This window comes from Ranitomeya imitator, chromosome 6 (assembly GCF_032444005.1).
Source record: "Ranitomeya imitator isolate aRanImi1 chromosome 6, aRanImi1.pri, whole genome shotgun sequence".
Lineage (NCBI taxonomy): Eukaryota > Metazoa > Chordata > Amphibia > Anura > Dendrobatidae > Ranitomeya > Ranitomeya imitator.
Window position 1 is genome coordinate 133,233,077 of NC_091287.1, and position 13,622 is coordinate 133,246,698.

General features: G+C 41.6%; 1 protein-coding gene across 2 annotated transcripts in view; it reads left to right on the forward strand.

Annotated features, from left to right (window-relative positions):
- Positions 1-13,622, forward strand: part of MYRIP (myosin VIIA and Rab interacting protein) — an 897,248-nt gene that overhangs the window by 626,340 nt on the left and 257,286 nt on the right. For both annotated transcript variants that reach the window (XM_069730111.1, XM_069730110.1), the window contains exon 5: positions 6,374-6,454. In XM_069730111.1, the coding sequence (XP_069586212.1) occupies positions 6,374-6,454 (81 nt within the window). The remainder of the gene's footprint in view (positions 1-6,373; positions 6,455-13,622) is intronic.

Consider the following 13,622-nt stretch of genomic DNA (forward strand, 5'->3'; position numbering starts at 1 on the left):
GGTAATCCTATTCAACAGGTTTTGATTATTATTTCTTTTTTGCGCGGCAACCCTCAAGACTGGGCATTTTCTCTTGCGCCAGGAGACCCTGCATTGAGTAGTGTCGATGCGTTTTTCCTGGCGCTCGGATTGCTGTACGATGAGCCTAATTCAGTGGATCAGGCTGAGAAAAATTTGCTGGCTTTGTGCCAGGGTCAGGATGATATAGAAGTATATTGTCAGAAATTTAGGAAATGGTCAGTACTCACTCAGTGGAATGAATCTGCGCTGGCAGCTTTGTTCAGAAAGGGTCTCTCTGAGGCTCTTAAGGATGTCATGGTGGGATTTCCTATGCCTGCTGGTTTGAATGAGTCTTTGTCTTTGGCCATTCAGATCGGTCGACGCTTGCGCGAGCGTAAATCTGTGCACCATTTGGCGGTACTGCCTGAGGTTAAACCTGAGCCTATGCAGTGCGATAGGACTATGACTAGAGTTTAACGGCAGGAATACAGACGTCTGAATGGTCTGTGTTTCTACTGTGGTGATTCCACTCATGCTATTTCTGATTGTCCTAAGCGCACTAAGCGGTCCGCTAGGTCTGCCGTCATTGGTACTGTACAGTCCAAATTCCTTCTGTCCATTACCTTGATATGCTCTTTGTCGTCGTTTTCTGTCATGGCGTTTGTGGATTCGGGCGCTGCCCTGAATCTGATGGATTTGGATTATGCTAAACGTTGTGGGTTTTTCTTGGAGCCTTTGCGGTGTCCTATTCCATTGAGAGGAATTGATGCTACACCTTTGGCCAAGAATAAACCTCAATACTGGGCCCAGCTGACCATGTGCATGGCTCCTGCACATCAGGAAGTTATTCGCTTTCTGGTGTTGCATAATCTGCATGATGTGGTCGTGTTGGGGTTGCCATGGCTACAAACCCATAATCCAGTATTGGATTGGAATTCCATGTCGGTATCCAGCTGGGGTTGTCAGGGGGTACATGGTGATGTTCCATTTTTGTCGATTTCGTCATCCACCCCTTCTGAGGTCCCAGAGTTCTTGTCTGATTATCAGGATGTATTTGAAGAGCCCAAGTCCGATGCTCTACCTCCGCATAGGGATTGTGATTGTGCTATCAATTTGATTCCTGGTAGTAAATTCCCTAAAGGTCGATTATTTAATTTATCCGTGCCCGAACACGCCGCTATGCGCAGTTATGTGAAGGAATCCCTGGAGAAGGGACATATTCGCCCATCGTCATCACCACTGGGAGCAGGGTTCTTCTTTGTAGCCAAGAAGGATGGTTCGCTGAGACCGTGTATTGATTACCGCCTTCTTAATAAGATCACTGTTAAATTTCAGTATCCCTTGCCATTGTTATCTGACTTGTTTGCTCGGATTAAGGGGGCTAGTTGGTTCACTAAGATAGATCTTCGTGGTGCGTATAATCTGGTGAGAATCAGGCAAAGAGATGAATGGAAAACTGCATTCAATACGCCCGAGGGTCATTTTGAGTATCTAGTGATGCCGTTCGGACTTGCCAATGCTCCATCTGTGTTTCAGTCTTTTATGCATGACATCTTCCTTGAGTATCTGGATAAATTCCTGATTGTTTACTTGGATGACATTTTGATCTTCTCAGATGATTGGGAGTCTCATGTGAAGCAGGTCAGAATGGTTTTTCAGGTCCTGCGTGCTAACTCTTTGTTTGTGAAAGGATCAAAGTGTCTCTTCGGTGTGCAGAAAGTTTCATTTTTGGGGTTCATCTTTACCCCTTCTACTATCGAGATGGATCCAGTTAAGGTCCAAGCCATCCAGGATTGGATTCAGCCGACATCTCTGAAAAGTCTGCAAAAGTTCCTGGGCTTTGCTAATTTTTATCGTCGCTTCATCTGTAATTTTTCTAGCATTGCCAAACCATTGACCGATTTGACCAAGAAGGGTGCTGATTTGGTTAATTGGTCTTCTGCTGCTGTGGAAGCTTTTCAGGAGTTGAAGCGTCGTTTTTGTTCTGCCCCTGTGTTGTGTCAGCCAGATGTTTCTCTTCCGTTCCAGGTCGAGGTTGATGCTTCTGAGATTGGAGCAGGGGCGGTTTTGTCACAGAGAGGTTCTGATTGCTCAGTGATGAAACCATGTGCTTTCTTTTCCAGGAAGTTTTCGCCCGCTGAGCGTAATTATGATGTGGGCAATCGAGAGTTGCTGGCCATGAAGTGGGCATTCGAGGAGTGGCGTCATTGGCTTGAAGGAGCTAAGCATCGCGTGGTGGTATTGACTGATCGTAAGAACTTGACTTATCTCGAGTCTGCCAAGCGCTTGAATCCTAGACAGGCCCGTTGGTCGTTATTTTTTGCCCGCTTCGACTTTGTGATTTCGTACCTTCCGGGCTCTAAAAATGTGAAGGCAGATGCTCTGTCTAGGAGTTTTGTGCCCGACTCTCCGGGTTTATCTGAGCCAGCGGGTATCCTCAAGGAAGGAGTCATTGTGTCTGCCATCTCCCCTGATTTGCGGCGGGTGCTGCAAAAATTTCAGGCGAATAAACCTGATCGTTGTCCAGCAGAGAAACTGTTCGTCCCTGATAGGTGGACTAATAAACTTATCTCTGAACTTCATTGTTCGGTGTTGGCTGGTCATCCTGGAATCTTTGGTACCAGAGAGTTAGTGGCTAGATCCTTCTGGTGGCCATCTCTGTCACGGGATGTACGTACTTTTGTGCAGTCCTGTGGGATTTGTGCTAGGGCTAAGCCCTGCTGTTCTCGTGCCAGTGGGTTGCTTTTGCCCTTGCCGGTCCCAAAGAGGCCTTGGACACATATTTCGATGGATTTCATTTCTGACCTTCCCGTTTCTCAAAAGATGTCAGTCATTTGGGTGGTCTGTGATCGCTTTTCTAAAATGGTCCATCTGGTGCCCTTGGCTAAGTTGCCTTCCTCCTCTGATTTGGTACCTTTGTTCTTTCAGCATGTGGTTCGGTTGCATGGCATTCCTGAGAATATTGTTTCTGACAGAGGTTCCCAGTTTGTTTCAAGGTTTTGGCGAGCCTTTTGTGGTAGGATGGGCATTGACCTATCCTTTTCCTCGGCTTTCCATCCTCAGACTAATGGCCAGACCGAACGAACCAATCAGACCTTGGAAACATATCTGAGATGTTGTTTCTGCAGACCAGGATGATTGGGTGTCCTTTTTGCCGTTGGCTGAGTTCGCCCTTAATAATCGGGCCAGCTCGGCTACCTTGGTTTCTCCATTTTTTTGCAATTCTGGGTTCCATCCTCGTTTCTCTTCAGGACAGGTTGAGTCTTCGGACTGTCCTGGTGTGGATTCTGTGGTGGATAGGTTGCAGCAGATCTGGACTCAGGTAGTGGACAATTTGATCTTGTCCCAGGAGAAAGCTCAACTTTTTGCTAATCGCAGATGCCGTGTGGGTCCCCGACTTCGTGTTGGGGATCTGGTTTGGTTATCTTCTCGTCATATTCCTATGAAGGTTTCCTCTCCTAAATTTAAACCTCGTTTTATTGGTCCGTATAGGATTTCTGAGGTTCTCAATCCTGTGTCTTTTCGTTTGACCCTCCCAGACTCCTTTTCCATACATAATGTATTCCATAGGTCGTTGTTGCGGAGATACGTGGCACCTATGGTTCCATCTGTTGAGCCTCCTGCCCCGGTTTTGGTGGAGGGGGAATTGGAGTATATTGTGGAGAAGATTTTGGATTCTTGTGTTTCTAGACGGAAACTCCAGTATCTGGTTAAATGGAAGGGTTATGCTCAGGAAGATAATTCCTGGGTTTTTGCCTCTGATGTTCATGCTTCCGATCTTGTTCGTGCCTTTCATGCGGCTCATCCTGGTCGGCCTGGGGGCTCTGGTGAGGGTTCGGTGACCCCTCCTCAAGGGGGGGGGGGTACTGTTGTGAATTCTGTGGCTGAATTCACTCCTGTGGTCACAAGTGGTACTGCAGCTTCTGAGCTTCCTCCCTCAGGTGTTCTGGTGAGCTCGTTAACTGCTTCATTACTTAACTCCGCCTGATGCTGCTATCCTTGCTCCTTGTCAATGTTTCAGTGTTGGATCTGAGCTTCTCCTGATTGTTCCTGTGACCTGCTGCTCTGTATAGCTAAGTGCTTTTTGCTTTTTTGTTGCTTTTTTTCTGTCCAGCTTGTCTTTTGTTTTGCTGGAAGCTCTGAGACGCAAAGGGTGTACCGCCGTGCCGTTAGTTCGGCACGGTGGGTTTTTTTTTGCCCCCTTTGCGTGGTTTTGCTTTAGGGTTTTTTGTAGACTGCAAAGTTCGCTTTACTGTCCTCGCTCTGTCCTAGAATATCGGGCCCCACTTTGCTGAATCTATTTCATCCCTACGTTTTGTCTTTTCATCTTACTCACAGTCATTATATGTGGGGGGCTGCCTTTTCCTTTGGGGAATTTCTCTGGGGCAAGTCAGGCCTATTTTTCTATCTTCAGGCTAGCTAGTTTCTTAGGCTGTGCCGAGTTGCCTAGGTAATTGTTAGGCGCAATCCACATCTGCTTTTAGTTGTGTTTAGGATAGGATCAGGTGTGCAGTCTACAGAGTTTCCACGTCTCAGAGCTCATTCTTGTATTTTTGGGTATTTGTCAGATCACTGTGTGCGCTCTGATCGCTAAGCACACTGTGTTTCTGGATTGCCTTCATAACCCCTGTCATTAGCAAACATAACAATCCTCACAGCAAGCAGTGCATGATGTGAGTTTTCACAAGTCTGCAGTCACAGAGAATGATTTCATATTTGTAGTTTTAGACCAGACAACCCCTTTGACACTGCAGCCAATAGTGGGTAATTGATTATCAATATATCTGAACAGGCTGTCTATCACCCCATGCATGAGCAAAACATTCATTTGTTGAGTTCAATTAATTTTAAGCTTACTGAAAGGGAGTCTGTCACCCCAAAATGGCAATTAGACTGCATAAAGTTTTTTTTATAGGGCATGTAGCCCCTACTAAAATAATACCAGGCCCTTACTGAAATATTACCTACCAGGCATATACAAATTAGAATAATATTTGTTGAAAAAGCAACATTTATTTGATATGCACATGAACACACTTCTGTGCATCCTTGGTGTGGCCTAAGGCCTGGTGCACAAGTGAACGACATTGACACGGGAGGTGAGTATAGGGTTTATAATTTAACCGGGCTGAACATTTAGTTTAACCCCTTAGTGGCCGGGCCATTTTTAAAAAAATCTGACCAGTGTCACTTTAGGTGGTAATAACTCTGGAACGCTTCAACAAAACCTATTGATTTTTAGATTGTTTTTAATAATAGGAACTATAAGTTTGTTCTGCGCTGAACAAAAAAGAGTTCCTTTTTACATATAGTATTTATTTTGGACAACGCTGGTTGTTGTTGTCCTGTTTTTTGCAGCGGCAACAAACATCTCTAATTCATTTTGCGCCAACCATAATATAATATATATATTCTATTTTTGTTTTTAATAATGGCAGATTTATGTTGATATGTTTTGCATTTATTTTTAAAAATGACAGAAATTTGATAAAAAACATTAAAAATGTGCAATTTATGAACTTTGAATGATTATCCCTTTAATCAAGATAGTCATAAAACACAAAATCATTAATAAATAACATTTCCCTCATGTCTGCTTTACATCAGCACCATTTGTAAAATGTTCTTTTATTCTGATAGCATGTTAGAAGGTTTAAAAATACATCAGTAATTTTTCATTTTTCAAGGAAATTTACAAAACCTATTTTAGGGACATGTTCAGTTTTGAAGTGACTTTGGGGGTCCTATATAATGGAAAACCCCCAAAAGGTGATACCAGTTTAAAATCTGCACTCCTCAACATATTCAAAATTGGTTTCGGGTACTTTATTAACCCTTTGGTGCTTTTCAGGAATTAATACATACTGACATGACAGGAATGAAAAAGTTTATTTTTACCACCAAAATGTCGCTAACTTCTGAACAGGCCACTATAGCCATTAGCCGGAAGACTTTAAGGCCGTTATTTGGCCATGAATTGCCATGGCAAACATCAGGACTATATGATCATGATATCAGTGTTCTGATGGGGTAAAAGAGGGAGCCCCCACACTCTGTTAACCATATAGATGCTGTAGTCACTATTGACAACGGCATTTAAAGGATTAAATTACCATAATCAGTGCCAACACTGATCGTGGCTGATGCAGCAAGTTTTCAGCTAAAGTGTGCAGCCGACAGCTGTTGGATTGTCCCCTGTATGGGGATGCTGGTCTCTTATATCGCAGGTCAGTAAAAAGATAAATTGGTGGCCACTAAAGGATAAAGAAGGGGTTGTCGTAGTAGTGGACAATCCCTTTAATATTCAATATTTTTTTTTCAGATAGTACCTTTCTTGTATAGCCTGATATTAACATGTTTTCTTTCTTTTCAGAGGGAAGTTTTATTGACGAAAGTTTAGAAAATGAAGGAAGTATTTGTGGGAGTGACTCAACGTTTTACAGGCAAACACAAGGTATTATCTATTTTTTATATTATTAAAGAGATTGTCTAGTCATGTAAATGTTATGACTTATCCTTTAAGCCATCAACACTAGTTTTGTAAAGGTCCCACTATTGGTACTACCTTTGGTCATCTGTCTGAAGAGGCTCCTTGAATGTTTACAGCAGATCTCAGGCTGGTTTGTACTTCCGTGCAGCATTTTTTTTAGTGGTCGTATTTTACACGGTTCCAATTCATTGAATGGAACAACACTGCAATATCTTGAATGGCTCGTAAAAATAAAGTGCAGGTAAGTACAAACCAACTTAAAAGATGATAGAACTCAAGCAATTTAATATTGATGTCTTATGCTGGGGAAAAATCTGAATTTTAAAAGGCTGTATAGCCTCATTTATTCTCCATCATGAGTTTAAAGGGTAAGGCTGGTTTCACATTTGCAGATGAGGGGTTCGTGGAGGGCTGCGTAGTTCCTCCGTTAAGCCCCACCCACTGCCACGCCTCTTCCTTCAGCTCTGCCTACGTCAGCATGCGTCCTGCGTACCCTATCTTTAACATTGGGTATGCAGGCCATGCGGATGTATGTGGATGCCTCCGCATGCGTCGTTTTGACCTAAAAAAATGCAACATGTTGAGTTTGATGCTGGTCGGCACAGTGTCAAAATGATATATGCGGAGAAGCTCAAAAGCTTGTGCAACAAAATATTAAGTTAAGGGTACCATCATTTCTGTCCAGGCCTATTTCATGAGTTTTATTTTTTTTAAATTCTGTGGAAGCATGGTTGAAAAGCAATGTCTGACTTTCATTTGTTCATTTTAATACAGTGTGTCAGTAAAGTCATGGTGCCCTTTTGACCAGTCACAGGATCTAGTTATAGTTTACATTTTGGCGCCCTTTCTCTGACCCAATGATATCAGACCTGTTCATGAGGAGATAAAACAAGAACCAATCAAACAACACAAACTTATTTAAGCTGTTGCTGAGCCCACAGTCAGATTAACCCCTGATTAACTGAACTATGATTAATACCCTGCCAGGTCTGTGACATCATGCAACCACAAGCTTATGCCAGCTGTGTGGCTTTCCATGCCAGTCAAGATTTGGACAGTACAGAGGAAAATTCAGTGTGTTCTGTGGCTTGCTAAATTCGAATCCGTGACTAAAGTGCTGCGTGAATATGGGCGTGTTTATAATGAAGTGCCACCACGTAGGAATAACATTAGTCTGTGGAATAAGCAATTGAAGGAAACCGGCAGTTTGTTGGAGAAACCCCATTCTGGTAGGCCATCAGTCAGTGACGAGTCTGTAGAGGCTATACGGGATAGCTACCTAAGGTGCCCTAAAAAATCTGTGTGTGCGTGTGCTCGACAATTACACATAAGGAAGACTACAGTTCATAAGTTGTTAAAGAAATGTCTCTGTTTTATGGGGCACAAATTGTGGCTGTTGCACGCTATCGAACCGGCGGAAAGACGCAAGCAATGTGCATTTGCTACAGATATGCTTCATGAGAGCGACAATGATGCAAGATTTTTGCAGAAGATTGTGTTTAGCGATTCGAGGACCTTCCATATCTGTGGACATGTACATCGCCATAACGTCTGAATATGGGCTGCTGAACATCCTTATGCCTACCTTGAGTACGAACGTAACATGCCTAAAGTGAACATGTGGTGTGGCCTGATGCATGATAAGGTGACAGGCCCATTTTTTTTTCTTGGAGCGGTCTGTGATGGCAAACAAGTATCTTGACATGTTGGAATTGTATGCAGTGCCACAATTTCCAGAAGGTGTCATCTTTCAAAAGGACGGCGCTCCTCCACACTGCGTCACCATTGTTCATGAGCTTCTGGATAGAACATTCCCCCGGCGGTGGATAGGCAGGGGTTCTGACAAGCCATGGCCACCACAATCCCCGGATCTAATGCCCTTAGACTTTTACTTGTAGAGTTATGTGAAGCAGCAAGTGTACATTGAACGTATCAACGGCATTGATCACTTAAAACAGAGAATCACAGACGTTATTTACTCTGTTGCACCAGACGTCCTTACCCGTGTGTGGCAAGAACTTCACTATCATTTGGATGTGTGTAGGGCAACAAATGGAGCCCACATCGAACTGCTCTGAATAGGTATGAAACTGAGAGAGTTTTTCTTTTATTTGGAGCAGATTTCCATTTCTATCGTTTTTTGTTGCTTTCCAGTGACTGGTCAAAAGTGCACCATGACTTTGCGATCACACTGTAGATTTGTTATGTATTATTACTTTTGTTGGATTCAAGTTATTTATGTGACCATTGTGGGTTTTTCTGTCATTAAACAAGGAGTACCAACAATTTTGACCACGTGTGTATAAGATTTATTACAGAGTTGCTGATTTCCATATGGGGCAGCACGGTGGCTCAGTGGATAGCACTGCAGCCTTGTAGCGCTGGGGTCATGGGTTCAAATCCTGCCAAGGACAACATCTGCAAGGAGGTTGTATGTTTTCCTTGTGTTTGTGTGGGTTTCCTCTGGGTACTCCGGTTTCCTCCCACATTCCAAAAAAGGAATGGGAAATTTAGATTGTGAGCCCTATTGGGGACAGCAATGATAATGTGTGCAAACTGTAAAGCGCTGTGGAATATTGTAGCACTATATAAAAATTATTATTATATATATTATATATAGTACATATGTATATTATATATTATATATATTTAATATTATAGATATATTATTATTATTATATGTACTGTTGATTTATGAAATAAGATTTTAAATGCTGTTTACTCTTTGACCCCTTCCCGACACTTGACGTAAGCTTACGTCTTAGTGATCATGCGGGCACAGGAGCTGTGCCCATACGAAAGCTGCTGTCATAACCGAGATTCAGCTGTCAATGCCAGGAGTGGTGCCTGCACTGCTCCGGTCCATTTAACCTTCTAAATTCCACGATTAATAGCGATCTTAGCATTTAGAAGGCTAGAAGAGACAAGGCTCCCTCTCTCTTCAGTTTCGTGCCCCCGTGACATAATCGTGAGAGCCCGATTGTTCCCATGGCAATGTGTGGTCATCATGACGTCGGAGTCTAAGAGGCTTCTGTCAGTGTGGCACTGATAGGTATGAATTTCAATGCTGGTGGATTGCAATGCAACATACCAGCGGTCAGGCTAACAAAAGCTCCCATAGAAGGACCATGTAAAAAAAGTTTAAAAAAATAGTTAAAATATTGTTAAAAAATCATAAAATAAACAAACCAAAAAAATGAAAAAATATTAAATCAATAAATAGGTATATCTATGTAAAAAAATGAACAAAAAAACACTTATATTTGGTATCGCTGCAATCTATAAAACTATCACACTATTTAATCCCATCAGTGAACTTCAATGAAAACAGCATCTTATCCCACAAAAACAGGCCGCCTTACAACTCTTGTCAGTGGAGAAATAAAAAGTTATAGCTTTCAGAATATAGCAATGCAAAAACAATTATTTTTGCAATAATTTTTTTCTATTGTGTAAAACCAGAGAAACATTTTAAAAAATTATATAAATGTGGTACCAATTTAATCATACTGACCTGAAAAATAAAGCTCTTTCAAATTTTACCATATGGTGAACGGCATAAAAAACAAAAATAATTCCTGAACTGCTGTTTTTTGTTCATTCTGCACCACAGAAACAGAATAGAAAGCGATCAAAAAAGGTTATGTCCCGAAAATGGTACCAATATATACGTCAGCTCGAACCGCAAAAAAACAAGTCATCACATCACTCTGTCAGCAGAAATCTGGAAAAATTGTAGCTCTGATAAGGCATAATATGGCAATGCGAAAACTTTATTTTGCAAAAAAAAGTGTCTTTTAGTGTGTGACAGCAGCCAAACATAAAAAAACTATATAATCTGGTATCGCTGTAATGGCACCTACCCGAAAAATAAAGTCGTCTAATCACTTATACCACACGAGCAATGCAGAAAAAAAAATACAATCAGTTCTTCACCTGCTGTTGATTTGTTAATTCTGTCACCCAAAGAACGCAGTAAAGCTTGCTCACATTTATCCTGCACTCTACGCTAAGCGCTTAAATGGGGTATTTTTGTGTAAATCTCTGAAATACATGATTTAGATGGAACCCCCAGAGGAGATTTCCATATAATGAGGCAAATGGAGACACTGTGTATGTCATCTGGCCTATGATCCAGCGATGTCCGTCTTTTTAGGCATGCATGAAATCACAATCCGCCACAGTTTTGTGCACCTCTGAAAAGAAAGGCACAACTGAACAGAGGCCAGACAGAGCCCAGGGTAACTCTGCTTCCTTATTAAATTGAATGGATCAGTCAAGGATTTCATCTGAATCACGTAATTCGGAGTTTTTGATGGAAACCCCAAAGAGCGCAGTAAGGCTTGGCTTACATTTATCCGGCGTTCTGCACTGAATGTTTACACCAGAGTTTCCATGTAAATCTCTGAAATACGTGATTCAGATGGAACCCCCGGCTGAAGATTTCCTATAGGCAAATAGAGGACTGTGGACACCGGACACCTTGACACCTGTGATCCGGCGGTGCTCGTCTTTTTAGGCGTGCATAAAAGCATGGTCGACCACAGTTTTGTACATTTCTGAAAAGAAGGACAAAGCAGAACAGAGTCTAGACAGAGTCCAAAGTTATTCTGCTGCCTTACTATAGTGAATGAATCCTTCGGGGGTTTCATCTGAATCATGTCACTCGGAGATTTAGATGGAAACTCCAATATAAGTGCTCAGTATGGAGCGCAGGATAAACGTGATCTCAAATGTTATGTAAAATGTTTCCAATAAAAGCTTCAACTCAATCCCCATTCAAGTCTATCATCTGTCAATGGAAATATAGGGGCTATCATGTTACTGATAGCACAAAGTCTCTGGAAGAGTGCTATGGCTCCTTGCCTCCCAAAAGAAATCCAGCAAAATCTGAGCTTCCAAATTCAAATGCCCCCCTCCCTTCTCAGCCCGACAGTGTGCCTAAACCTCATTTAGCATCCACATGTTTGGTATTTCAGTAGCAATGAGAGCCCGCAAAACGTACCAGCTCATATCTTCAGAAACACAACCTGGGCATTACAAGATATGGGCACTACAATAGCAGATTTACAAATTTCACTTGGCAACATCAACTGCTGCTTATTTCTGGAAAATACACATGGAGTGAAAATTGTCACTACACCTGTAGACAAATTCCTAGAGGGGTGGAATTTGACAGGGGATTTTGCTCTTCTGGCACTTAAAGGCTCTGTATACTGAGTCCACAAACTATTCTTCAGCAATTTGTTCATCATCATTAGAGAAGTAGCGGTCCTTCCTTCACGAGTCTCACCAGTACTATACAGCCACATATGGGGTATTATTGCCATGTTCAACAGAAATTGTGTGACAAATTTTGATGACTTTTTTATGCATTTCTCAATGCTAAAATGTTAAATTTGTGACTAAAACAACATTTTTTTGTGATAAAAATGTAATTATTTTTTCTTCACTGAACTATGGTAAAAAATTCTGTGACACACTCGAGGTGACAATATGATAACTACACTTTTGGATTACTTCATTCAGAGGTGTAGTTTGTAAAATGGGGTCACTTATGGGGGGGATTCTGCTCTTCTGGCACTTCAGGAGCTTTTCCAGTGAGTCATGGCACCCCCAAAACCATAGCAAAATAGACACTACATTATGATGCTCTTTACCTTCTGAGATTTCCACTGTGCCTAAAAAGTATTTTCCATTTACATATAGGGTATTGGTGCAGTCAGAAAATTGCACACCAAACTATGATGTCCATTTTTTCCTCTTAGCCCTTATAAAAATTACAAACATAATTCTTTCTTCACCACCGAATGGTATAAAATTCTGTGAGGCATATGTGATATTAACATGCTCACTACACCCCTATACGAGTTAATTGAGAGGTGTAGTTTATAAAATTTGGTCACTTATGGGGGGGTCTGCTGTTATCGCACCACGGGGGCTATGCCAATGTGACATGGCACCCTGAAACCATTCCAGCAAAATCTGAACTCTAATATGGTGCTTCTTCCCTTCTGAACTCCAATATAGCTCTTATTCCCTTCTGAGATTTGCACTGTGCCTCAAAAGTAGTTTTCAACCACATATAGAGTATTGTTGTACTCATGAGAAATTGTGTATCAAATTGTTTAGTCCATTTTCTCCTATTATCCCTTTTGAAAATTAAAAACTTGGGGCCAACCCGTTAAACGGGGTAACCCGTCATTTACTCTGCCTAATGTTATAGAATTCTGTGGAAAAACGCTCACTACACCTAAAAATGAATTCCACGCGAGGTGTGGTTTCCAATATGGGGTCACTTGTGAGGATTTCTGCTGTTTTGGCTGTCACGGGTTCTTGAAATGTGACATGGCATCCACAATCTATTTCAGCCAAAATTGAGCTCCAGAATTGAGTTCCTTTCTCTTGCGAGTCCTTTCGTGTACCAAAACAGTAGCTTTCCTCCACACATGGGGTATCGGTGTACTCTGGAGAAATTGCACAACCAATTTTATGGTCCATTTTCTCCTGTTACCCTGTGAAAATTTAAAATTTGGGCCAAAACCAACATTTTTGCAGGAAAAATGTATTTTTTCATTTTCACAGCTCAACGTTATAAAATTCTGGGAAGCACATGTGGGGTCTAGGTGCTCACTACAGATCTATATACAGTTGTGCTAAAAAGTTTACATACCCCAGCAGAATTTTTGCTTTCTTGGCCTTTTTTCAGAGAATATGAATGATAACACCAAAACTTTTTCTCCACTCATGGTTAGTGGTTGGGTGAAGCCATTTATTGTCAAACTCCTGCTTTCTCTTTATAAATCAAAATGACAACCCAAAACATCCAAATGACCCTGATCAAATGTTCACATCCCCCTTTCTTAATATCATTTATTGCCCCCTCTAACACCAGGGACAGCTTGAAGTCTTTTTGTGGTAGTTGTGGATGAGGTTCTTTCTTTTTCTCAGATAGTAAAGCTGCCCACTTTTGTTCTTGGGAAAACTCCTTTAAGTGTACACTGTCTAAAAATGAGACAGTTTTATTAATTCTTCCCCATTGTGCTTCACTGTATTTATATGCCTTCCAAACAGTATGTATCTATAAAGCTAGAAACACAGGATGGAAATATATGAAGCTTCGAAAGCTAAT